Source organism: Panthera pardus, unplaced genomic scaffold (genome assembly GCF_024362965.1).
Source record: "Panthera pardus isolate Hobbes unplaced genomic scaffold, ASM2436296v1 HiC_scaffold_6, whole genome shotgun sequence".
In the NCBI taxonomy this organism is placed as follows: Eukaryota; Metazoa; Chordata; class Mammalia; order Carnivora; family Felidae; genus Panthera; species Panthera pardus.
The window spans coordinates 42,499,096-42,526,974 of NW_026526991.1; the positions used below are offsets into that span (position 1 = coordinate 42,499,096).

General features: G+C 37.6%; 1 protein-coding gene across 1 annotated transcript in view; it reads left to right on the forward strand.

Moving 5' to 3' along the window:
* The first annotated feature begins 242 nt into the window (after positions 1-242).
* Positions 243-27,879, forward strand: part of KRR1 (KRR1 small subunit processome component homolog) — a 114,351-nt gene continuing 86,714 nt past the window's right edge. Inside the window, exon 1 of the mRNA XM_019455145.2 lies at positions 243-282. Within this exon, the coding sequence (XP_019310690.2) occupies positions 258-282 (25 nt within the window). The 5' untranslated portion in view covers positions 243-257. The remainder of the gene's footprint in view (positions 283-27,879) is intronic.

A 27,879-nucleotide genomic window follows, 5' to 3' on the forward strand; every position in this document is an offset into this window, starting at 1 on the left:
TGCAATAGAGTCTTGTTATGTATAATACTGACATTTTACATGTATTTTGTATACCTTCTATTCTTTGAGGTATGATCATGTGTGGCAGTGATAGAAGACTATTATAATTTTATTAATATTCTCATTTTATAGGTAAGGAAACCAAGGCTTAGAGACCTGCCCATAATCACCCAATGAAGGTGTGCAACATCTGGATCTAGAGCCCAAATCTTCTTCTCAGCTGTGAATGAGTTCTCACAAAGGGAGATCATGTGGTTATGAACCCTTGGCCTAACAGTGGAGGTATGTCCTTTCATCAATGTTTGAAAGCTAACTATAGATACCTGAGACCATTAGGGTTTGCAGCACTCTATTTTTATGGGGTTAATTATAACCAGTCTTGAGACTGCAGTCACCTTTCTATAACCATTCCCTGACTCCGTAACTGTTTATCAAAAGAGGAAATAGAAGACCTTCGATATATGATTATTGAATAAATTGCAAGACCTCCTTTGGGTATAGCAAGATCAGTGTATTTCCAGGCCATGGTTAATCGTAAAATATAAAAACTAATGATTTGCTTCTCACATTTTTTTTATTTGATGGTGATAAGACCCACCTTAAAGTTTCAAAGGCTATTTTTTTCATAGTTTACCCTCAACTATGATTGTAGACAGGTGGCTGAGATTGTTGCTAAAGGAAATTAAGCATGGAAAAGAGGAAATAAAGAAGCACAGGCTGGAGGGTTCAGTCTGAGGGTGAGAAGCAACAGCGACCAGCATCCAGGAGCAGTGATGGGGAGGAAAACTTTGGTAGAGTGTCCAGTGGCTTTGACCAGCAGGGCCGAGGATGGCATCGTTCTGGTCACTTCTCAGTGTCATTTTCGAGGAACCCTCGAAACCCATTAGAGGAACCCTCTAGCCGTGGTTCCTGCCTAGTTTCTAAGCCTATTTCTCCAGCTATCCTTGCTATTTTGTGAGCCATGAGATATCCTTCCAGTAAATGCCTTTCTGCCTAAATTGGCTAGAGTCAGTTTCTGTTGCAAATTAAAAAAAAAAAAAATCCCAATTGATGTGTTGCACAGACGTTGTTCACGTCACAAGTATATATGGACTAAGGAATGTGTGCTCATCACTATCTTAGATATTAAGGATAACAGCAATGAATATGATCAACAAGGTACTTGCCTTTATGAAGATGAAATTTTAGTTAGGTGCAGAAAGACCATAAACAAGAAAACAAATGAGCAAAATAATGTCAGCGAGCAACAAGTGTTAGGGAGAAAAAAAAATCACAGGCCTGGGGGAGAATAACTGGGCAGCAAGGCTGTTGCACTTTGGATTGGGAGGCTTTAGAACATCTCTCTGGGGAGGTGGTATTTGACCTGAGAGCAGAATGAAAAACAACAACAACACAACAAAACAGTAATGGGTAAGTCTCAGGGCAATATATTCCAAGCAGAGGTACTAGCAGGAGCAGGGGTCCTGAGGTGGGAATGAATGGGATGTGTTCGAGCAACATTAAAAAAGAAAATACAGGTAGAGCTCGGCGAACAAGTGGGGAGGAGTGAAGATGAACGCAGACAGAGGCTAGAGCTTGTAGGGCCTTGTAGGCCACAGTTAGGGGTTCTGATTTTGTTCTAAGGATTTTAAGTAAGAAAGTGAGAGAAATTAATTCATATTCTAAAAAGATGGTTCTGATGGTGTGTGGAGAACGGATCATGAAAAGACAAAAGTGGAAGCCACAAGATCTGTTGGGTGCCTGTTCCAAGAGCCTGGGCCAGATGGAAGAGGTTAGCGGGGACAGAGCGAAGAAAGCGTATGCCGCCAGCTGCTTCTCTTACACCTCTGGAAAGTTTATGTTAATCAAGGGACCGTGAACCAGGGCCACCATGTAAATGCTTGAATAAACACTTCCACTTCCAAGCAACTGAGAAAGTCCAGGCAGTTTCTTTGTTTAATTTTTGTGTAATTTTCCATTCCATTCAGCTGAAAAGAACAGTCAGGCAAACATCGCTGCTCAATTCTTTGGCTTTGTGATAGAGAGAAACAGAACATAATGCCCCCAAAACCAAAATTCATTTTCCTCACACTGAGATGTTTTCTCAGTTAATTCAAGGTTTCCTGACAAAGCATGTTTGCTTAAAATTGTAGAAATATAGGCTGGTCAAAGTCATTCTACAAACAGTGGTCTTAATCTAAAATATTTATGTGTAAATGTGTAATACTGTTTTGTGTATAGTTAAACAAGCCAGATATTTTAGAAACATAGTGCCTGGTGTTTGCTCAAGTTCTTTATAATTAACTCCATAAAACCAATACAAAAAATTATCGACAGCAAATACTGATTACTTATCACTGTTTATTGATTCTATTAATACTTCTGTGAAACTATTCCTAATCTTAAATACAATAAGAACGTGAAAGAACAGTTTATGAAATAATTCAGCAAAAAGGTTTCTTATTTTGCCTTTCACAACAATAGGGGATCTTTTGGTGCTATTAAAAATTACTGATGGACAACAAGATGGATAATTAGGATGTTATCTAATTAGTAAATTGACTCACATTGTCTCCATGTATAAATGGTTTGACTTTTAAATGAAATGATTAGTAAGATCAAATAATTGTCAATTCAGCTAATATAGTTTTTAGTCCTCTTTGAATGAATTATTTCCTCTCAGCTAATTATGCCGGAAGGAGACGTATTTTTGTATTTAGCTGTGCCGAATGTCATTTTAAATTTGCCTTACAAGGAGAGGGCCTTATGGAACTAAGTTTTAATTGGCCACAGTGGAAATATAGGTAACATCAACTTGATCTTAGGCAAGAGATCAAAACTAAGAGATTGAAAGATAATTTTCAGGTATTAGGGGCAGGATATAAGTTTTATGGAAAACCTACTCTCTATTAGATATTGTGCTAAGCATTTTAAATATATAAGCTTATTTATTTGAGGTAAGAGCCCTGCGAATAAGCCTATAGGGAAGGCAGCTCCAAAGGATGTCACATCTAATGAATGGCTGAACCAAGATTAAAATCTGTGTATATCTACCTACAAATATTTTGTGCTTCCTATAGATTCTTGTTTAATCTCCCTCAGTATTCTCTCAGTAGTTAAGTCCAACTTTTTCCATTCTTTCTGCCCCACCCCTATTCTAATTAGAACATTTCACCCTGTAGGTAAGTGCAGCTGACACCTTAAAAAATATTTGCTTTTCTTCTGATCGTGAAAGTGAGATGTACTTGCAGAAAACTTGGGAGCCACAGAGGAATTTTAAAAATATCCTATGTTCTTTGAACATAAAAATAACCTCTGTTAAGGTTTTGATGTCATTCATGTCTTTCTCTTGAGTATTTTTCATACAAATTTGGGATTATGTTTCATCTCCAGCTTCGTATTCTGCTGGGTTTATCTGTTATTGTATCATTATATTTTTTCCTAGTTCACTAAATATCCTTTGAAAATGTAATATTTATATGGTGCAAACCACCCTTCTGAATGGATTACTAGAATACATTTAATCATTCTCTCATATATGAATATAATTTTAATCAATTTTTCCTCTTTTTAAATCCTATTATAATAAACATACCTATTTGCTCACTTTTCGGATGATTTGCTGAAAATACATTCCTATAAGTAGAATCCCTGTATTTAAAGAACCCCTCTTTTTAAAAAAGGCTTTTAATACATATTGACAAATTTCTCTGGTTGCTTTCCATGTAAGTTGTAACAGTTTGTTCTCTTTCTCATCTTCAGCATGCTACACCCACAAAATAACTTTAAATTTGAGAAGCAAAAATTCCATCTAATTATGGTTTTAATTTGAATTTTAGCTTACTAGTGCAAATGGATCTTTTAAGATACGTTTATTTGTTCTTTGCATTTCTTCTGTAACTTGACCTCTCATGTTCTTTGGCTTTTTCTTACTAATTGAGTTGGAGGATGTTTCCTCTTTTTTAATTTTCTTGAAGAATTTTTATAAGATTAGAAGGATCTGGTTTCAGAATGTTTGGTAGGAATTCACCTGTAAATCTGTTTCAGCTGATTTATTCTTTGTAGGTAGATTTTACAATGTTGATTCAATTTGTTTAATGGTTATGATACATACAAGATACTTCTTAGAGTTAGCTTTGGTAAGTTATATTTTTCTAGGAATATATCACTTTTATCTAAGGTTTACATTTTACTGGCATAAAGTTGATTTTTAAGATTTCTTTGGAGATTAAATAATTTTCCTGTTTTATTTATTTATTTTTTAGTTTTCCTTACAATTTTTTACAATAAGTTTACAATATACAATACAATAAATTTTATAATACAATAAATATTAGTTTTTTGGTGACTGTTTTGTTTCAGGTAGTTAAGCTTATCAACCTGTTCCCCCTACCCCACTTTGGTATATCTTAAAAAAAAAAAGTTCAAATCAAGTTACCCTTAAGTTTTTCTTTTTCTTTTCTTTTTTTTTTTTTTTTGCTTGTTTGTTTTTGTAAGTTTTCCAAATCTGCTGTGGAATTTGAGGGATGCATTGATCAAGAGCACTGAGGCAGCTTGAGCAGTGCTGAGTAATGTATAGAACTGTTGAATTGTGGGGAGCCTGGGTGGCTCGGTCAGTTAAGCAATGGACTCTTGATTTCGGCTCAGGTCATATCTCACGGTTTGTGAGTTTGGGCTCTGCGCTGACAGTGTGGAGCCTGCTTGGGATCCTGTCTCTGCCTCTCCCTTGCTTGTGTGTGCTCTCTCTCTCTCTGTCAAAATAAATAAACTTAAAAAAATAGTTGAATTGCTATATTGTACACCTGAAACTAATATAACACTGTATGTTAATTACACTGAAAAAAAAGAACACGGAAGCAGGCAGCTCCCACTCTGTGTCAGTTTACTAGGACTGCCGAACAGAATACCACAGACTGTTTACTGGGTGGCTTCGACAACAGAAACATTGATCCCAGTTCTGGGTGCTGGAAGTCCAAAATCAGTAGGTTCAGTTTCTTCTGAGGCCTCTCTCCTCAACCTGCAGGTGGCCGCCCTCTTACTGCCTCTTTACACGGTCATCCATTCTTTGTGCGTGCACCCCCCATGTCTCTTTGTGTCCTAATATCTTCTTCTTATAAGGACACCAGTGAGATTGGGTTAGGGCCCACTCTAATGGCCTCATTTTAATTACCTCTTTAAAGGCTCTGCCTTCAAATACAGTCACTTCTGAGGTACTGGGGTTTGGTCTTCAACATATGAATTTGGGGGCAAGGGTAAAATTCAGCCCAGAATGTCATCTTTGAGGGACCTGGTCTTGAGAACTTGTGGATCATCACTCTGGAGCTCTCTCAGGAAAAGCTCTAGGAGAGGTTAGAAACTTGGGCCTTGGGGCGCCTGGGTGGCTCAGCCGGTTAAGCGTCCGACTTCGGCTCAGGTCATGATCTCACAGTCCGTGAGTTCGAGCCCCGCGTCGGGCTCTGTGCTGACAGCTCGGAACCTGGAGCCTGCTTCAGATTCTGTGTCTCCCTCTCTCTCTGATCCTCCCCCTTTCATGCTCTGTCTCTGTCTCAAAAATAAATAAACGTTAAAAAAAAAATTTAAAAATAAAAAACTAAAAAAAAAAAAAAAGAAACTTAGGCCTTAAATGAAAATGCAGAGGAAAAAGAAGCTACGTTCAACGTTAGTACTTGTATTTTTCGAAACCTCTATGCCATTTGTTTTTACTACTCTACCTAAAATGGATTGAAAATGGGATGAAATTTCTCACTACATTATTTGTGGGTTTCTGCAGGAATTTCTAATAATGTCTCTTTATTCCTAATAGCATGAGGCTATATTAATATGCACTTAAAATAGGTGAAGAACTAATTTCAGTTTAGAAGAGAATATGTTATGAAAGTCAAGAACTTATCTTTTGATCCAACAGTGATACAATTAAAAGAAATTCCCTCTGACCTTTGATTAATGATTTGATCTTTACTTTTACTGCTCTAGCCAGCTTTTAAACTTTCATTGCATTTTCTTCATAGGAATTTTGGTGGGTAGCTCGTAGACATAATCAGACATGTTTAGCCACACGTCCCTTTTATATACTTGCTAAAATGACTGCTTTTCCTATCTTGCTACACATCACCATATCATTCCCCAAAGTTTTTAATTTTTAACTGAATTATAATTGACATATAACTTTATATTTGTTTCATGCATATAACATAATTATTTGATATTTGTATATATTGCAAAATGAACACCATAATAAGACAAGTTAACATCCTTCATCACACAGCTACAAATTTCTTTTTCTTGTGATGAGAACTTCTAAGACTTACTCTCTTAGCAGCCTTCAAATATGCAATATAGTATTATTAACTATAGTTTCCGTGCTGTACATTACATCCTCATGACTTAATTTATTTTATAACTGGAAGTTGGTACCTTTTGACTTCCTTTACTCTTTTTGCCCACTCCCATCCCACCTCTGGCAGTAACCACTAATCTGTTTTCTGTATCTATGAGCTCAGTTTTTTTGTTTTGTTTTTTGGTTCCACACATAAGAGTGAGCATATGGAATTTGTCTTACTCTCTGTGACTTATTTCACTTAGCATAATGCCCTCAAGGCCCATTCATGTTGTTGCAAATGGCAAGATTTCCTTCCTTTTAATGGCTGAGTAATATTCTATTGTATACACAGACAACACACACACACACACACACACACACACACACACACACACCACATTTTCATTATCCATTCATTGATGGACACAGGTCGTTTCCATACCTTGGCTATGGTATATAATGCTGCAATGAACATGGGAGTGCATATATCTTTCTAAGTTAGAGTTTGTGTTTTCTACAGATAAATTCCCAGAAGTGAAATTCCTAAATCATATGCTAGTTTTATTCTTTTTTAATTTATTTCTTTTGAGAGAGAGAGAGAGAGAGAGAGAGAATGAGCTGGGGAGGGCCAGAGACAGAAGAGAGAGAATCCCAAGCAGGCTTCGTGCTGTCAGCACAGAGCCCAATGTGGGGCTCAAACTCATGAACCGTGAGATCATGACCTGAGCTGAAGTCAGACACTCAACTGACTGAGCCACCCAGGCACCCCATCGTCTGTGTTTTTTATAGTAACTATACCAATGTAAATATTTCTGCCAAGAGTACACAAATGTTCCTTTTCTCCACATCATTCTAATAACCATTCTAACAGGCATGAGGTGCTATCTCATTTTGTTTTGATTTGAATTTCCCTGATGATGAGTGATGTTGAGTACCTTTTCATATATCTGTTGCTGCCCCCCTAAGTTTTTGTTCTAACTCTTCTCTCCTTTTCTTCCCTGCCTCAGAGAGTTATTACTAAGACTAATCCTCTACGTACATTCCTTTTGCTGTTCCCTCCCCCCTCCCAGGGCATTGGTCTCCACTGTATGGTTCAGGCTTTCTAGGAGGTACCAATGAACATTCTTTTGGGGAGCAGGGAAAACGCTAGAACTATTAATTACATTTATTTTATCTCCTCTTCAGTTGTTTTTGTTTTATAATTATATTCTATAATGTATAATGTATAATTACATAGCACAGGTACAATTTACCAATAAACATATGTGTAAATGGTTTATTAAATGAACAGAACTCATCGGGGTGTGCCCCAGATTGAATGATTTGCATGCAGGAAGTTTCTTGGGGAATGTTCTCAGGATCAACATCTGTGGAGGTTGAAGGAGACAGGATTTCACCATGGGTCTCAATTGGGGCAGATTTAATACCCCGAGATATATTTAGCATCATGGGGAAATATATTGGCACCTAGTGGGTAGAAGCCGAGGATACTGTTAAATACCCTCTAATGCACAAAGTCGCCCATCCGACAAAGAATTGTCCCCCTCAAAATGTCAATCTTGCTGAATTTGAGAAACACTGGGGCAGAAGGAGAAGCTGGGTGGCAGTCACAGCCGAGGCCTCATTTTATTCAGTGGGGAGCTCTGGAGTTGCGTCCTTTGGTGTCCAGCATGGACCAGTCATTGGATACAGGCTGCCTTCAGAAATGGCCTGTTTTGAAAGTCTACAGTATGCACTCTTTTGTGCACAGCTTCTTTTGCTCAACATTATATTTATGACATTCAAGTTATTGTTGCATACAGCTGTAGCTACTTCCCTTTTATTGCCATATACTATTTCGCTGCATGAATATATCACATATTCTACCACTGTACCATAGGTGAACATTTGAGATGTTTTGAATTTTTTTCCTATTCTGGTATACATCTGGAACATTCTGGTATACATCTCTAGCTACACATGAGCATGTATTTATATTGGGTATATATCTAAAAGTGGAAGCACTGAGTCATTGGTTTTGCACATTTTCAACTTTAGTAGATAATGGCAAATAGTCTTCCAAAATGGTTTTGCCAATTTACAGTCTCACCGGCAGTCTGTGTGAGTGTTCCCATTGTTCCGTGTCCTTGTGAACACCTGGTGTTGTCAACCTTTTAAATGTTACCATTTTGATGAGTTTGTAGTGGTGCCACAATATGAAACTGAATGAATTTTCCCAGTGACTGATGAGGTCATCGTGTGTTTATGGTCATTTGAATACCTTATTTAGTGAAAACCTGCTTAAGTCTGTTGCTCACTTTTCTATTTTGTTGCCTATTCTCTTCTTCTTGATCTATAAGTTCATCATAATCTAAATACAGCCCCTTTATTAATTGTGCATTTTCCAAATATCTTCCCCTATTTTCATATTCTTAAAGTCTTTTGATGAAGTTTTTAATTTTAATCCAAATTTTTCATTTCTTCCTACTGGTTAGTGGTTTTTTTTCCCACTATATAGCCTAGATCACGAGCATGTTGTCCTCCAGAAATCTTATTGTTTAGTCTGTCATATTTAGATCTACAGTCTACTTGGAACTGATTTTATGTATGGTGGAAAGTAAAGAGTTAGAATTCCATTTTGTTTCCAAGTGGATGTCTAATTTACTCAGAATCATTGATTCAACATAATGAACTTTCCTACTGTTTTTATTGCCTACTTTGTTGAATATTGAGTCCATACATGCAAGGGTCTTTTTCTTTTCTGTTTTGTTGATATATTTGTCCATTTTTTCCCCCTTAACTAGTGGAGCTTTATAATAAGTCTTGATATCCAGTAGAGCAAATCATCTAATCTTGTTTTTCTTTTTTTGTTAAGTTTTTTTATTTTAATTCCAGTAGAGTTAACATACAGTGTTATACTAGTTTTAGGTGTACAATATGCTGATTCAACAATCCTATACGTTACTCAGTGTACTGAGTGTACTTTTAATCCACATCCCCTATTTCATCCACCCCCCCCCCACCTCCTCTCTGGTAACTATCAGTTTGTTCTCTATACTTAAGAGTCTGCTCCTTGGTTTCTCTCGCGCGCTCGCTCTCTCTCTCTCTCCTCTTCGATCATCTGTTTTGTTTCTTAAATTTCATATAGGTGAAATCATATGTTATTTGTCTCTCTGACTGACTGATTTCACTTAGCATTATACTCTCTAGTTCCATCCTTGTTGTTGCAAATGGAAAGATTGCATTTTTATGGCTGAATAATATTACATTGTATTTTATACCACTTCTTCTTTATCAGTACATCTATTGATGGAAATTTGGGCTACTTCCATAGTTTGGCTATTGTAAATGATGCTGCAATAAACATAATAATGCATGTATCCTTTTGAATTAGTGTTTTTGTATTTTTTAGGTAAATGCCCAGTAGTGCAATTATTGGATCATAGGGTAGTTCTATTTTTGACTTTTTGAGGACCCTCCAAACTGTTTGCCACAGTGGCTGCACCGGTTTGCATTCCCACCAACTGTGCACGAGCGTTTTTTTTTTTTTCTCCACATCTTCATCAACACTAGTTGTTTTTGTGTTTTTGATTTTAGCCATTCTGACAGGTGTGAGGTGATATCTCATTGCATTTCTGCAATGATGGTGATTTGAGCATCTTTTCATATGTCTATTGGCCATCTTGATGTCCTCTTTAGGAAAATATCTGTGTATGTCTTTTGCCCATTTAATTGGATTATTTGGGGGGGGGGTGTTGAGTTGCATAAGTTCTTTATATATTTTGCATTCTAACCCTTTCTTGGATATGTCATTTGCAAATATCTTCCCCCATTCCATAGATTGCCTTTCAATTCCATAGACTACCTTGTTGATTGTTTCCTTTTCTGTGCAGAAACTTTTTATTTTGATGTAGTCTCAGTAGTTTATTTTTGCTTTTATTTCCCTTGACTCAGGAGACATACCTAGAAAAATGTTGCCATGACCAATGTTAGAGAACTTACTGCCTGTATTCTCTTCTAGGATTTTTATGGTTTCAAGTCTCACATCTAGGTCTTTAATACATTCTGAACTTATTTTCATATATGGTGTAAGGAAGTGGTCCAGTTTTATCTTCCTTAGCTATCCAGTATTCCCAACAGCATTTGTTGAAGATACTGTCTTTTTCCCATTGTATATTCATTCCTCCTTTGTGGAAGATTAATTGGCCATATATTTGTGGGTTTATTTCCAGTTTTTCTGTTCTGTTCCATTAATCTATGTGTCTATTTTTATGCCAGTACCATACTGTTTTTATTACTACAGCTTTGTAATATAACTTCAAGTCTGGAATTGTGATGCCTCAAGTTTTGTTTGTCTTTTTCAAGATTGTTTTGGCTATTTGGGGTCTTTTGTGGTTTTATACAAATTTTAGGATTATTTGTTCTAGTTTTTGGAAAGTGCTGTTCATATTTTTTTAATTATTAGTACGCAACACATGTATACTAGCAATCTTATAATTTTTTAAAAATTTTTATATATTTTCGAGAGAGAGACAGAGTGTGAGTAGGGGAGGGGCAGAGAGAGAGGGAGACACAGAATCCAAAGCAGGCTCCAGGCTCTGAGCTGTCAGCACAGAGGCTGATGCAGAGCTTGAACCCATGAACCATGAGATCATGACCTGCACCGAAGTCAGGCGATTAACCGACTGAGCCACCCAGGCACCCTGCTGTTGGTATTTTGATTAGGAGTGCATTACATGTGTAGATTGCTTTGGGTAGTATAGACATTCTAACAGTATTTGTTCTTCTCACTCATGAGCATGGAATGTCTTTCCATTTCTTAGTGTCGTCTTTAACTTCTTTCATCAGTGTTTTATAGTTTTCAGAAGTAACACTGTCCTGATTTTTCCCCCCAAAATTAATTATAACTCTTCTAGAACTTCATATAAATGAAGTTACATACTATATACTCTTTTTACATAAGGTTTCTTTCTTTTAGCATAATTTTGAAATTTATACACATTATTGCTTATATCCGTAGTTTTTATTGCTGAGTAATATCCCATGAATATGATGCATTATGTTTATCCATTCTCCTCTTAATGGACACATGGGTTGTTTCCAGTTTTGCAATGTTATGAATAATGCTATTATGAACATTCTTACGCAAGTTTTTCTGTAGAACTATATTTTCATTTATTTTGGTAAATATTAGGAGTGGGATCGCTAGGTTATAGAGTAGGTGTGTGTTTATTTTATAAGAACTGCCAGGAAATTTTCCGTGGTTATACTATTTACATTCCCACCAGCAATGTATGAAGGTTCCAGTTGTTCCACATTCTCATCAACATTTGGTGTTGTCAGTTTTCTTAAAAAAATGTTTAACATTTATTTATTTTTGAGAGAGAGAGAAAGAGACAAAGCGCGAGTTGGGGAGGGGCAGGGAGAGAGGGAGACACAGAATCCCCAGCAGGGAGCTGTCAGCACAGAGCCCGACATGGGGCCCGAAGCCTCAAACCGTGAGATCATGACCTGAGCTGAAGTCAGATGCTCAACCAACTGAGCCACCCAGGCACCCCTGGTGTTGTCAGTTTTTAAAATTTTTGCTGTTCTGGTTGTCATATAAAGAAATCTCATTGTGGCTTTAATTCGAATTTCTCTGATGAATAATGATGCTGAGGTCATTTCCATGTATTTACTGACAATTTGTATATCTTGCTTTATGAATTGTCAATCCAAATGTTTTGTCTATTTTTTAAATTGGGTTGTATGTCTTCTTATTACTGAGATAATCTTTTTTATATACCCCAGATACCAGTTTTGCAGATTATCTTCTTTCAATGCATAGGTTGCCTGTTCATTTCTTAATAGTGTCTTTTGATAAGCAGAAGTTTTTGATGCAGTATAACTTAACAATTTTATTTAATTGATAACACATTCTGTGGTCCGTCTGTATTCTCCTCTTTTTCTAAAAGCTTTATAATTTTAGCTTTTACATGTAGATTTATGATGTGCCTCAAATTAATATTTGTGTATGGCATGTAATAAGACATAAAGTTCAGTATGTTCTGTATGCATATCCACCTGTTCTAGCACCAGTTGGTGAAGAACTTTTCATTACTCAGTGGGATCTTTTAACATTTAATGTAATTATTGACATAGTTGGATTTGGGTCTGCCATTTTATTTTTGGCTCTCTGTATGTCCCATCTGTTTCCCTTTAGCTTATTTGAATAATTTGTTAGAATCCCATTTGAATTTACTTATTGACTTTTTAGCTATACCTCTTCACATTAATTTTTATTGATTGCTGTAGGACTTAAAGTAGATACCCTTAACATTTCACAGCATACTTAAAATATTGTACCACTTTGTTAGCAATTTTGTAGTTTATTCCATTCTTTCCTTTATGCTATAGTTTTTATATGGACTATATATTTTTTTCCTAAGCCTGATAAGACAATGTTTTTAATTTTTGGTTAAGCAGTCATATCTATTTTAAAGAAATTAGGGGCACCTGGGTGGCTCAGTCGGTTGAGCGTTCGACTTCGGCTCAGGTCATGATCTCACAGTTCGTGGTTCAAGCCCCGCATTGGGCTCTGTGCTGACAGCTCAGAGCCTGGAGCTTGCTTCAAATTCTGTGTCTCCCTCTCGGCCCTTCCCCTGTTCATGCTCTGTCTCTGTCTCAGAAATAAATAAATACATTAAAAAAAATTTTTTTAAGAAATTAAAGGAAAAATTTTTTATATTTGCCCACATATTTACCTATGTGACCAATCAGCTATTTAGTTCTTTCAAGTTTTTCTTTCTAACTGTATCTTATAACGTCATTTTTCTCTTTATTCTATTGTCGTATTTGTCTCCATAGTACCGCATGACTAAATAATGCCTCTTAACTAATCACCTTTCCTTCAGACTCCCTGTTCTCAGATCTTCTCTCCAAGATATTGTAATGAGAGATACAGCAGCAATGAGGAGTCCCTGAGCAATTTGAGAAGAAAGTTAACATGTATAATCTAACTCAGTGAATTGCCTGTAAGTCAAGCCTATTTTCAACAATTTTATATTCTATGCATTGCCTTGTATTGGGCTTTGCACAAAGAAGACATTCAATGAATATTTATTAGATTGTTGGATGAACAAAGGGACTCCTTTTTCTTACATACAATGAAGGAGAACCTGTGTTGCTAACACAAAGTTACTGCTCTGAAAGCTGATAATAACAACTAGCAAGACACGCATTACATGGTATTGCTTCTCAGTGAAAATACACAAGCCACAAACAAATCTATTTCTTTGTGTGTAAAATAAAGGATGAGTATAGACAGTCAAGAGAATCCTCTGGGAAAAGGGATGAAAATTTATGAATCATCCAGAAATCTGTCCAGCATATAGCATATGTCATATCATTCAATCCCAGGCAGTTTAATTTCAGAATGAAAAGACCTAAAAGTCCCTCTGCACTCAGGATATTAAATTCATGATCTAGTATTATTGCCACAAACATGGTGTCTGCTTATGAATGTCTCCAAGTCCCTGTTTTATTTTCTAAAAGATGCAAACTGAGATGCTAAATGATATTTTCCCTTCTCCTTCTTTACTTTGTGTTTTCTTTTCGTGGAAGCAGGTACATTTTATGCTCATTCAGCTAAATAAACTGCTGAATTTGTGAGCTGAGAAGAGACTCCTCAAAATGGCAGACAGGAGGGGTCTCAGATTAACTCAGCAGCTGGATTTCTACACCAAGACCTGCTAAGAAAAATGAGCTATGGGGAGCTAAAGAGAAAAGGAGGATAGTTTAATTAAAACTGGCTCAGGATGGAAACCTTAATGAATTGCAGTCCCAGAGCAGAGCAGAGCAGATCTCGAGACCCGAAAGTCCTAAGGGAACTGTCAATAATAAAGATGCAATTATCTGAACTGATTGCCCCCGAGACTCCACTTGTTTTCGATAGTGCCACGTGTTGTTTCTCAGGGCATAATGATTTGGCAGAGAAATAACCTGGAAGAGTGTGCCGAAAATAGCTGCTTCATAATTACATTGCTACTTTCTGTAAATCTGATAATGAGGTAATATCTGGTATGCAAAAATTAATCATGCATCCAGAGAGTTCTATATTAAATGTCACATGAGTGAAATTTCCACTCAGTAGATACAACCTAGTCACAAAAACCTCTGGGAAACTGCGTTCAAAAACCAATTATGGATAAAAGAAGCCAGATTTGCCTTCAGGTTTACAATGTCAATCTTATTAGAGCAGAGAGGAAAATTTCAATCTAGTGAAAGGACACGGTCTCATGCTGTCCCTGCAGTGTCCTGAATGGATCTGAGGGGTGTCAGGAGGCTGAGTGAATCCTTGGGAACTCTTGCAGAAGTCTGATGTGTTTATACTGTTGTTAAAGTCCCTGTTTGCTACGACTTCTGTAACAAATTGCCACAAACGAAGTAGTATAATAATAAAAGTTTATTATTTTATAATTCGTTAGGTCAGAAGTCTAAAATGTGTCCACAGGGCTGTCTTTCTGGAGGTGTTAGAGGAGAATCTATGTCTTGCCTTTTCCAGTCTTTAGAGGTTGTCTTCATTTCTTGACCGTGGTCTCTTCCTCCATCTTTAAAGCCAACACAAGCATCTTCTTTCCTCTCTGACCTCTGCTTCCATACACACATCTCTCTGACTCTATTCCTCCTACCTCCCTCATAAGAACTCTTCTGATCACGTTGGGCGCACCTTCATAATCCAATATAATCTCCCCATTTCACTATCCTTAACTTAATCACACCTGTACAATCTCTTTTACCAGGTAGATATCACATTTATAGGTTCTGGGGAGAGGATGTGGATATTTTGAGGGGCCATTATTCACCCTTCTACATCTCCCAAAAGGTCAGAAAGACTTGTAAGTAGAAATTAGCAACCTTTAGGTACCAAGGTATAGACTGATAGTATTTTATACTTTCCTGATTTTGTAATAACTACATCCGTTGATTGTGTCAGCTGTGAATGCCAGGAGACTACTACAGAGAAGCTTAAATTATGTAAGGAGGTTATTATCAGTCCTACAATAGAAAGTCCAAACAAAGGCAAGTCCATGGTTTCTCATGTTCTCTTCTTTTCCTGCTCTGCCATCCTTAGGGGTGACTGAGGCACCTTATGTGTCCTACCAGGTTTCCAGGCAGGAAAAAGCAAAGCAGAAGGGTCAGTGCTAATAGACTCCCACTTACATCTTTCCCCATCCTTATCAACCAGTGATTGGATAAGACTGGCTCTTGTATTTTCAAAAATGTGTCCCTTGCTCACCCAACTTACCACAAGAGTCTCCCAATAATAATTAAAATCAACCACAGTGTGTTTACATGTGACCCAAATAGCAAATATTTTAAAATAAAATTATTTAAATGAACCCAAATGAAAGATATGGTTGTAGTTTGCTTCTAAGCAAATCAGCTGATTTTTAAATTTTTTAAGTGACTGAATCAACAGGTTATCTCATCACTTTGTAAGTCAGCCTCTTGTAAGCACACACCACTTTTCTAGATACTTCCCTTTCACGGTCAGGATGGCTGTAGATTCAGGGCAGCCATTCTGTCCAGCATATCTATGGCTCCTGTCCCCAGTTGATAAGTTGGGTTAAAAATCCCAGTATCCTTTCTGGACCCCACTTGTTGACCACAGTTGATTCACCTAAGACTGGACAACAACTGATAAAAACTGACTAGTCTTTTGCCTCAGAATTTTAAAATTGGAACTGAGAGAGAGAAGATTACTCTCTCCCTGTATGATTGAATTATAACACATAAATCAAGGAGCTATTGATCTCCACATTTCAGGTGTTGACTGGGGAGCAGAGGAAGCTAGTCCTCAGAGAAAAACTGTGGAGTAGAAGCAGAAAGGAGCACAGACAAAGCCCTGGTTCTAGATCATTCTGGGAGCCCAGCCATATTCCCATACTGGGTTTGGCTGCTGACTTTTAGTTATGAGAATGCTGGGGTTAGTTCAATGTAGCATTCTATTTTTTACAACCCAGATACAACTGTATATAATGTAGGATTATTACTGATCCATAAAAACTATGTCTGTAAAAGAACTACTGATGTTATAACAAAAGAAATCACTTTCATTAATTCAAAGGCAGAATTATGACTGCTGGGCTATAATTAATCAAACTAGTCTTATTTTTCACCTATTCTTACCACATTACACAGTATGATAACATGATAAAGCATTTGAGATAACAATAATAAAATTCAGGACATATACATAAAATCTGGAAGAGTTACATACATCTAAAAGAAAATTTGAAGTATTTTTATAGAAATGAAATAAGTGTTTATTTCAGACTTTACTTCAAACCTCTGGCATAGACTAGAGAGGACTTCAGTGTAATATAAAAATATTTATTATCATTAAAAGGCTTGGTTTGGGATTTGCTAACCTTGGAAATTAAGAAAGTGCCATATTTGTATTAGTCACAGAAAGCCATCTCTTAATATTTAAGATGAAAACAACTTTATCAATCGCTTACTTCGAGGTTCTGAAATCTGACAGTTCAGAAGCCAATTATGTTTCGTTTAAAATATAGCTATAGCATAAAGCACCAAAATGTGGATCTGCAGTGGTGAGAGACTGTACTAGATTGCATATTACATTGCTAATTCATAACATTTCTTGCTAAAAATGCAAACAAAGCCATCTCAAACATCTTGTTAATGAGCCTTATTCCACCTCCTCTGGGAACGCAGACAGGGTTTTGCTTCCAGCCCTTCTGGAGGCAAATAAGGAAATGGAACTGACTGGGCTATAAATCCAGATGAAACCCTCATATGAAGAGATTCTCATTTGTGCCATCTGCTCAGGCTGAACTGGAGATGAAATTATAAGGTGTCATTGGCACAATCCCTGGAGGATTGTCACCAAATGATCTTCCTCCAAATTTGCCTTCAACTAATCACAAGCTGCTTTCATTCCTTCTGCTGTGTTCATCATCATGTCACCGGCCTTAGATTTTCCCATCCCCGACACAGCTGACCAGTCCTTTTCTTGAAATGTGCTTCTCTGACATGCAGCTTTCTGAACATACTTTCAGACTCTTGTCTGTCTTCTCAATATGCCTATTTTCCTTCCCCTAGGTGCTAAATGTGGGTATTTTGGAATATTTTATCCTTAACTACCTCTTCATTAATCCCTATACTTTGACTTGGAGTTTCCACTGACATATTTGTGCAAATTCCCAAATCTTCCCTTGAGTTTTATTTCTATTCCTCCACTATCCAACTGGATACGTCCAACTACACTGGCCCTTCAGCAAATCGAAAACTTGCCACATCTTCGAACCCCCAAATATTTACCCTCCTGACTTTCCTAGCGCTATTTTCTTAAATTTTTAGACCTTTTATTTATTTTTGAGAGACAGAGACAGAGCATGAATGGGGGAGGAACAGAGAGAGAGGGAGACACAGAATCCAAAGCAGGCTCTGGTGTCTGAACTGTCAGCACAGAGCCCGATGCGGGGCTTCAACCCATGAACTGTGAGATCATGACCTGAGCCAAAGTCTGACGCTTAACCGACTGAACCACCCAGGCGCCCCTTTCAGTGCTATTAATGGTACGGTTAATTTCCAGTCTCCCAGCCTTAAAAAAGGGAAGCAGGCTTTTTGTTTGTTTTTGTTATGGTTGAGGGTTTTTTTGTTTTTGTTTTTGTTTTTTGTGTTTTTTTTACCTTTACTTTTCCTTCCCATTTTAAAAGTTGACAAGTTCTGGCTAGCTATAACTTAGTAATTTTGTTCTTAGTAATTTTGTCCCCACTTGTTTCTTACTCTAGTTTTTACCGCCATCATTTTGGCCCTCATTAGCTTTATGTTTAGACTATGGTGACTGTGAGGGGGCTGCTCACCGTCACCATAGAGGCGGCAGGTGAGCCTTGGCCCCCAGTTCAGTCACTGCAGATGCACCGAGGCTTTCCATGTCCAAGAAAGAAATCTCAGGAGCCTCCAAACTTGATAAAACCCGTGTTCACTTTATCATAACACCTGAGAGGACAGGCTCTGTGGAAAAACAACAGAGAAGACTTCTTGGTATTCTGCAAGATAGAGGTTCTGCTGTCTTCTTGTAATTTGGCCATATTAGAATAAATGTTTTTCAATGTAGAAGGGAGCTACTAATGAAATGAAGATACCAGTTACCCAGTAGCCTTCAGAGATGTTTCATTAACATCCTTCTGGGCTGTTACTCTTAGCTTTCTCGTCTACCTATGTTTTCTACTAACACTGTGTTTTTTTTTTTAAATTAATGTTTATTTATTTTTGAGAGAGTGAGACAGAGCATGAGCAGGGAAGGGGCAAAGAGAGAGGGAGACACAGAATCCGAAGCAGACTCCAGGCTCTGAGCTGTCAGCACAGACCCCAATACGGGGCTCAAACTCACAGACCACAAGATCATGACCTGCGCTGAAGTCAGGCGCTTAACTGACTAAGCCACCTGGGTGCCCCTCTCCTAACACTTATCAGAGCGCTTGGGTGGATGAACAATGATGGTTTATAAGATGAGCAGCCCAGAGTAAGGAGATGTCCATACTTTCTCCTGCCCCTCTGCTTTGTACTGTCTGTGGAGTAAGAGGAGCTTGTCAGATGGCTCTTAACCTACCAAATAAAATAAGCAGTGGCACATGTTATGGACAGAAACAGTCAATTTGGGAATATATTCCTGGGTTATCAGTGTGGAACACACCTTTCTGAAATCAAACAGAGCCGACCAATTTCTGGTATTAACTTTGTTTACAGACTTAATCCTGTAGCTTTCTGTCTGGTAAACCTGTTTCTGTATCTTTTGACTAATTCCGTGGCTTGTCTGGTGAGAGGAATTACTGAATTAGCTTATGCTCTTTTTAATTAGGAAAAAGGCACTTTACTAAGGATATGCTAATTATTTATATACACTAATATGTGTGATATAAATAGAAGCTCCATTAACTCAGAAACTTGACTATTTCTTTTATGCCAAAGTAAAATTTCTTGTTTTAAAAAATTCTATGAGAGGCACAGTTCCCCTATTCAGATGAATCTCCTAATAATTTTAATATTCTTGAAAAGTATACTGATTAGCAGTATAAAACTTAGTTTTAAAATCCTAATCATAAGAATTACTTTTTTTTTGTAAAATACCTTTTACCATATTTGATTGCCTCTGTAATGTAGATGCATCTTATAATCAATAGCAAATGAAATTGCCCAGCCACCAGGGAGAAGGTAAGTTGATAAGTAGTTTTCCATGACTAGATACATGTGTATGAGCTATCAATCAATCAAATGTCACCTTAATAAGCGATTTGCATTAGTAACATCACACTCTGGTGAATTTTAAATTAAACTCAAACCCTCAACTGTCAGTTAAAATTTCTTTTAAAATTGATTTTATTATTCAGTCTTGAAATGAATATTACTTTATATCTGGAAGATCATCTGCTTTGCCCCAAGTGATAAGTTGAAAGGCAGTAAAAGTGCCAAATTAGGGGGAAGAGAGAATTTTCTAAGATAGCAAAGATTGGTCTAGCCAATGCAAGCATCATGAATGTCTAGCACCACAGCATTAAACATTCATCTGTTGAAAGGTCCCAGCTGGCTTATAAAATAAGCTATTTAACTTCCACTGGTACATAATTTAATTCCTAGATGCAAAACTACAAATTTAGCTAAATTGAAAGTTCAAATGAATCCCCAGTACTATTTAGGATGTGTCAAGATCGTGATCAAGATTCTGAAAAGCAGTGTGTCTTTGTAATGGCATATATGGCTCCTCAAGGCCAAGAGTGATTTAGAAAAATCTTTATATTCCCAATGTGAAGAAGAGTTAGGTCACTCTTTCTCAGTGTATGTTGATGGACTACTTGTATCAGGATTCAATGAGATGCTTGTGTAGAGTTGATGGCATCCCTGGGGTCTACTGCTCATCCTTGAAGTTGTAACATAAAAGGAGGGCCAGAAATATGCATTTTAACAAGCCTTTCACAATGACTCTGATGTATTTTAACATTTGAAGACTATTTTTAGATTCGTAGTTTGAGTGCAGTCTTAAGAAACAAGGTAGAATGCAAATATATGTGCCATTTATGGATAATGAAGCTAAAAAGAAGATTGTGAACATTTAATATAATATTTTTCAAGCAAAAAGAGAATTAAGGTGAATCCTACAGTCAATGATATTTTACAATGAAAGAGCTGTGATACTTTAACAACAGCGAGCTTACAAGACATATATAAAAAGGATGCATTTGAATTGCTTTATGAATATTCTTAATAGAACTATAAAGGCATTTTAAAAAGGAAGTATATGGGCATGATCCATATGCACAAGCTAAGCTAAGTCATTCTTGTCACCGAGGCATAAGTCCTGAAATGTAGTCTACAGTTAGGTCTGGAAAAATTTAGTTAATTTGTTCAAGGAAGTGATCCAAGTCACCTCAGTTGAGGCAAAACATTTGAATACTGTTTAGAAAAAAAAGCTTCATGGTGAAGGTAAGAGTAGCATAGATATAAATCACTAAGTCAAGTGCCTGATAGATGCTCTCAACCAGGATGAGTTTACCTCCCAAGAGACGTTTTTGGTTGTGACACTGGGGTGGAGGAGAGATACCGGCGGCCAGAAATGCTGCTAAACTCTTTCAATGCACAAGACCCCACAGCAAAGAACTACCCAGCCCACTAGAACGCTAGAACAACGTCTTTCAATCTTAGCCCCACTGACATTGTTCGAAACTTGTAGATTTTCGTATTCTTGCTATATGTAGATTAATGGCAGAGCAGACTAGATATGACTTATTTATTTAGTTCTAAAGTTCTAAAAGCAGAGTTTTAAAAACTAAAGAGAAATGTAATTTTACTACCTACAATTTCTCTTTTATAAACATCCAGGCACTTTTGAAAGAAGCGGTAGTGTACAGAAAACCTGGGATAGGACACAAGTCCCCCTTTCTCACAAAACACATTTTAACTTAATTTAATGTAGCAGAATATCATCATGAGCAATACAAAAAGTGTTTCCTGAGCCCATCCTCGGTATCATGCACAGTATCAGTCCCTGGAGAATTGTGAACAAGGTATGTACAGTCTTTGCCCTTAGGGAGGCTACAATTTTACAGGGTAACCAAATTAAAAAAAAAAACAAAACTTTATCAAACATATATGATAAGTAGGATAACCGATCTCTCCAGAGTTCTACGGGAACATTTCATTTTGAGTAGTGCTCACCCCAGACTGGGATGGAGGGCCAGTAATGGGCAGTAAAGCCTTAGCTGACATCTGCAGGTGAGTTAGCTGAGCAAAGAAGGGAGTGCTGGGATGGGGGATGGAGCGAGCATGAGGCAAGGGAAGCAGCAAGTATGTGAAGGAGTCCAACAAAAACGTCAGGACAGAGCAACAGGCAATGACCATACTACACAGGACCAGCATCCATTGGTGGGTTTGCGCCACTGGTGTCAGAAGCAGCCTGTTTCCTGTGATGTCTCTCACAATCATTCCAACATGTGTGTTACTAAACTCTTTCCACCAACACACAACTTAAGCAACATCTCTTCCAGGAAGAGGAAGCCTTTCCTGATCTTCCACATGAAAGAAACTTCTCTCTCCTTCGTATTCCTCTTGTCCATCACTTTATTTACAGGCTGACTAGATGATTCTGCAGGTTTTGCATCACAACTTACCCAACGATACGTGACAGTTCTGCTCATACAGATGGGTGTATGAGCACATCACATATTTCCTGCTAGTCTCTAAGCAACTCAACGATACAATTCTCATTGGCTTTGTCTGTGTATTTCCTTTTGTAACAAAAACATTTCGCTGGATTAAGAATTCAATTGTCTGTATCAGTATGAATTTGGAATGTTAATGATCTACTAGTTCAGTGAGAAACGTTAAGAAAACCTATATATATATATATATATATATATATATATATATATATATATATATATACTTTTTTTTTTTTTTGGAAAATAGGAGAAAAGTTGCTAAAGGTGTGTCCTTAACAGTGTTCAGATATGGTGGGAGTGAGAAACTGACCCTGCCATTTGCCATGAAGCTCCATTCAGTCAGCCATTTTCTGTTCAAAACCTTAAAAATCACTTTATGTTGTCTCATGATGATTTCATGACTTCAAAAGATTCATAAGAACCCAATCTGTTGAAGTCACCAATGAGTTTATTATTTTTGATCATTTCTGAAGTGTGTTGTGCCTTGCCATTAAGAAGTTGTTCTAGTAATGAGTATTTAAGGCATGAAATTAATCAGTATTGTTTACACTGAGAGATTCTGTATCACTGGAGTACCTCCGTGGTCTTTTCTTTCTTTTTCTTTCTTTCTTTCTTTCTTTCTTTCTTTCTTTCTTTCTTTTACAGCACAACAGTCGTTTGAACTGTACATCTGTTAACAAGAAGGCCAACTTGACTTCAGCTCTTAACTGCTTTCCTGATGGCTATATTGAAAAACTTCCCCATCTCACAACCATCTGGTGTCATTAACCTCTGAAATCTTTTAGGCAATCTGTGCTGAGGGTTGTCTATGTCCTGAGGATTGTCTGTGTGTGTGAGTGCATGTGTGTGTGTGTGTGTTAAAAGCCGTTTTCAGGGAAATCTTTTTCTTAAAATTACTTTTAGTTACCCAGAAAAGTTTAGTTTGTATCCCTCATCCTTATTCTATTAAGTTTCGATCAGTGTTAAGATTATGACTGTTTTGGAGGGTGTCTATACCATAGAATTCTACTTTTCTTCCATGGCTTTTTTACACACAGTTTGCTCCATTAATCAATCTTGGTGGATTTGAGAGGCTCCAGGAAACACATCCCTGGGTGATTTTTTTTGTGCTGGTAATTCCCTTTACTAGTTAATCTTTGAGGTTCCAGCTCTGCAGACAACCATTAGAACACAAATATAATCTAGAAGCAGTATCATGTTAAGCCCTGAGACCCTAAATTATTTCATTAATATGGCACATGGCTGGAGAAATAGGAAGCAGCACAATTTAGTGCCAATGGAAAGAAAGGAGAGGAAATAAGTGTCGCCCCATGCTCCCAATAAGAACCCCAGACAGATAATTAAAATATGTAGAAAAACATATATATGATATTGGAATCTTGACAATAGTCTACACTATATATTACAATTTGCAACTTAAAATTTATCAATTAAATTTTGTTTTTCCCAAGCAGGTAAATGGACAGTTGTTTTTTTTTTTTTAAAGTGTATTCTATTGCTCTTTTGTGTGAAAAATGGATTTGAGATGGGAAGGCTAGAAACAGGGAGACCCATTTCAGTCACTATCGAAAAGCCCATTTGGATGGGCTGAGTGAGGGGTGCCGGTACCTTGAACTAGAAAGGTACCAGAGAAAGAAGAAAGAAGTAGATAAATTTAAAATATATTTTGAAGGCAGGTCTGGTAGGATGTGATCATCAAGGACAGGAGGAAAAGAGAGGAATCAAAATGACTCTTAGGTTTTGGTTTATGAAATGGGGCAGAGATGGAGAGCACTGGGGATGATGAACAGATATTAAGGGGTGTCCAGAGTTCTCCAGATGAGGGGGAGCCATTTAAGTTTTTTTGATATGGTTTTTGAGCAGAAACATGGCATGAGTAGAGTTACACTTCAGGGAGACTTTAGATATCTTTAACATTGTATGTAAGGAATCAGGGATGTGGGCTCTTGCTCTCAGTTCTAACATTAGCTATCCATGTGACAATAAAAGGCACTTAGACTCTCTTTGGATTATTGTCATTTAGAATTGTTTATTAAAGCTTCCCGTACACCAACTAAGCCAGGAGCTGTGAAAACCAAGATGGATAAGACACCTTTGTTAGTCGAGGAGCTTGCCCTATACCTGGAGTCCTAGCAAGAGCACATCTAATTCTAACATTGAGTTTTAATTTTCACCATCTGTTTCTGGTACAAGACCAAAGAGCCATGGGAATTCCAAAACTGGGACGATTATGTCTGCCTCGGGTGAATGCAGTGGGGTGGGGAAATTGTTTGGTGAAGTTCTTAGGCTTTCAGGGATTGATAGAAGAAGAAGGATTTGGTCATTGTTACAAAGTCACCCCGAAGTCCCTCTGCATACTGATTAGATGTGGTCTGTATGCGCCCCACCATTTCTGTATACATTTTATATTTTCCCCCGTCTTCTTCTTCACAGTGACAGCTAGCTTTTTGGTTGTTTGGGGTTTTTGTTTGTTTATTTTGTTTTGTTGGACCTTTGGCTATTATTCGGGGGAAATATTATTAAGCAATAATCAACAGATGACACACTCATGCATAGGGATGTTGAGCCACTTTGTGGGCAGAGGAGATATTCCGAATAAGGCCATCGGGCACGATGAGAAACTGAGAGCATCAGATGTGGAAAGTGCTTCCAGTAAAGCCAACTTCATTTCTTTCTGTGACTCATGAGTTTGCATTTTTAAAGGCCTGAGGCTTTCCCATCAAAAATCCTAAGGTTTTCAACTCTAGTCCAAGCTCTAGCACTGCGAAAAAGGGGCACTTAGGAAAGTTTACCCTTTGTTCCTTCAGCTTGGCCAATCCTGTTTATGGTTGCTGCTGCTGTTGTTGAACCACGCCACTAAAGCTAAGACAACTTGATGGGAAGCAAACACTGGGGATGGGTGGGGCAAGGCAATCCATCTTTGGCTTTTCCTGTACTGAGAACAGCTGTTGGGCAGTTTACTTCTCAATCCTTCAAATTTTTGCCCCATTTGATGGCACCAGATTCCTTGGGGCATGATCCAAAGCTGGCAGATGTCAATTCCCCTTTGAGTGGATGAGAAGGAGCAAGGAAGAAGTCTGCAGGGAGCATATTTTAGGTAAAGGAGTTGCCATAAGCAAAGAAAGAAGTGCCTGTGGCCATGTTCCATATTGCCCAGCAGAAGATGGTGTTCTTTTTTTTTTTTTTTAATTTTTTAAATGTTTACTTATTTTTGAGAGACAGAGCATGAGTGGTGGAAAAGCAGAGAGGGAGAGGGAGACATAGAATCAGAAGCTGGCTCCTGGCTCCAAGCTGTCAGCACAGAGCCCAATGCGGGACTTGAACTCATGAACGGTGAGATCATGACCTGAGCTGAAGTTACACGCTTAACCACTGAGCCACCCAGGTGCCCCAGACGATGGTGTTCTTAATTGAACTGTTCCTACCTTATCTAGATAGAAAGCCGCACATTATTATTTATTATCCAGCTCTATTTTCCATTTATTGTATTCACCTTTTCCCCTTCCAGAAAACCTTGATTTTCCACTTAAATAGGAAATGGAGATAGGTGACATATGAGTGCTCACCTGCAGACAAGAACATAGGAAATAGGAACTGTACCTCTGTGTCGTCATGTCCTTGTTTTTATAGGTGATCCTATTGTCTTTTACCTTTTTATCTCCGTTTCTCAGGTTAGCACACTGAAAAAAGTGTAACTTGTTTTTCCTTCCTTACCATTCTCCCCCCGCAAAAGGCATATCTTTAAAACTCTTAAAATATTTACAATCCTAAGGAGTCCTTGTTCAATGGGGAAAACTTAGAAATACAGATAAACACCAGTGATGCAACACTATTGAACTCATGGATGAGTGTGTTTGGATGTGGTATGCAGTGATAACTGATCTGTGTTGGATAGGAATTATGTTTTCCTTGTGTGCTGCAATAAACATGAACTGTAGTGTAAATATGTTAAAGATTCCGTGAGACTGCACAATAATTTTTCACTTAGTAAAATAAAAAACAAAGCACTTTTTTAAAAAAATGTTTATCTTGGGGGGCGCCTGGGTAGCTCATTCGGTTAATCGTCTGATTTCAGCTGAGCTCATGATCTCGCCGTTCCCAAGTTTGAGCCCCACATCAGACACTGTGCTGACAGCTTGGAGCCAGGAGCTTGCTTTGGATTCTGTGTCTCCCTCTCTCTCTGCCCCTCCCCTGCTCATGCTCTGTCTCATTCTCTCTCTCTCTCAAAAATAAATAAACATTTAAAAAAATTTAATGCTTATTTTTTTTTTTTTTTTTTTGAGAGAGAGTGTGTGTGAGTGGGGCAGAGGAAAGAGAGAGGGGGACAGAGGATCCCAAGCAGGCTCTGTGCTGACGACAGCAAGCCTGACGCGGGGCTCAAACTCACGAACCCATGAGATTATGACCTGAGCCAAAGTCAGATGCTCAACTGACTGAGCCACCCAGTTGCCCCAAAACACCTTTTTTTAAAAAAAGAAAATGTAGACAGACAGATATAAATAGAATCACTTAGAATTTCACTTCTCAAAATAACTACTATGCATATATTGTAAATAAATTTCCTGTCCTTTCCAACATGTACATACACATAGAAGCATTAAATTATACATGCTTACCTATAAACTGCTTTCCCATCTTAGCAATCTATCAGTTACTGTTTTTAAGTGTGATTATAAAATCATAAGACAAATATGTAAGTGTGCATTTTAAGCTGTTGTCAAAAATTTCCCAAATAATTTCCTGGAGTGTCTTGTGTAAATTCTAAGAATAATCTCATTGGCCATTTTTTCTTTCTCCAAAGCACCAAGTTCTTTTCTCCTTGATTGCTTTCTCTCACTGCTATTAAGAGCACAAGTGTAGCTGTGTTCTCCTCCCCTCCCCTTTCCCAGTGACAGCATCTTTGCTGTTGCTGGCGGCATCTAATATCCGCAAGAAAATTCTTGAGGCTTAATGCCTGAGATACACATATCTGCACTAAGAGGGCCATGTGCTACCTTTATGGATGTAGTTAAAACTAAAGAAGATACTGATTTTTGTTCTCAATAAACTTGATATTTTGTTCTTTATTCTATTTATCAAAACCCCCTTTTCCCCTGGTACTCGTGTATTCTTTTGTTCATGCATTTAACAAGTGCATAAACTAGGTGGTAGGGAGCTGGTGGAAAACAAAACAGGCATTATCCCTGGGCTCAGAGAGCCCCTGGTCAAGTAGAAGAAACAGGCATTCAGCTGGTAAACACACCAACACATACATAATTTTACTAGAAAGACTGCTGATGCTGTGGGGAAAATTAACAGAGGGAGCACAGTACGTGTTGTAGACCCAAGGAGGCTGCTCTCAGAAAGTGAATCCAAGGCTACTAGAACATGATAACCTGAATCTCCAGCACCTTCTGGTCTCAGAATCATTGCACCCTTGTGCTCTGGCCCATTTTCCCAGACGTCACCTCCCAGACCCAGCCTCTCTTCTTAGCTCTTCCTCCAAGACTCTTCTGTCCTTTGATAAAAAGATTCCGCTGGACTGTCTCCCAGATCTCTAAATTTCTAGAATGCTGCAATAAACTCAGTTTATAAATACAGTTTCAAATATATCCATTTTCATACCTTCCTGTACAATGATGCTTAGAGATGACTTCTTAATTAAAAAGAGCTAATTATGCAATCCAGATGATTTTTATCTGCATTTTTATTATTTATTTATTTAATTAATTATTATTTTATTGATGCGCTGATATTACTCAGTGGTAATCTGCAGTATGAGAATCATGTAGTGGCTTTCACAACTGTAGAAGGAAAGAGAAGGTTTGTTATTTTTCTTCAAACAGGTTTGCTTTTGTCCTTTGAATAATAGGGGGTTTTCAACTTGCAAGATAGAGGAAG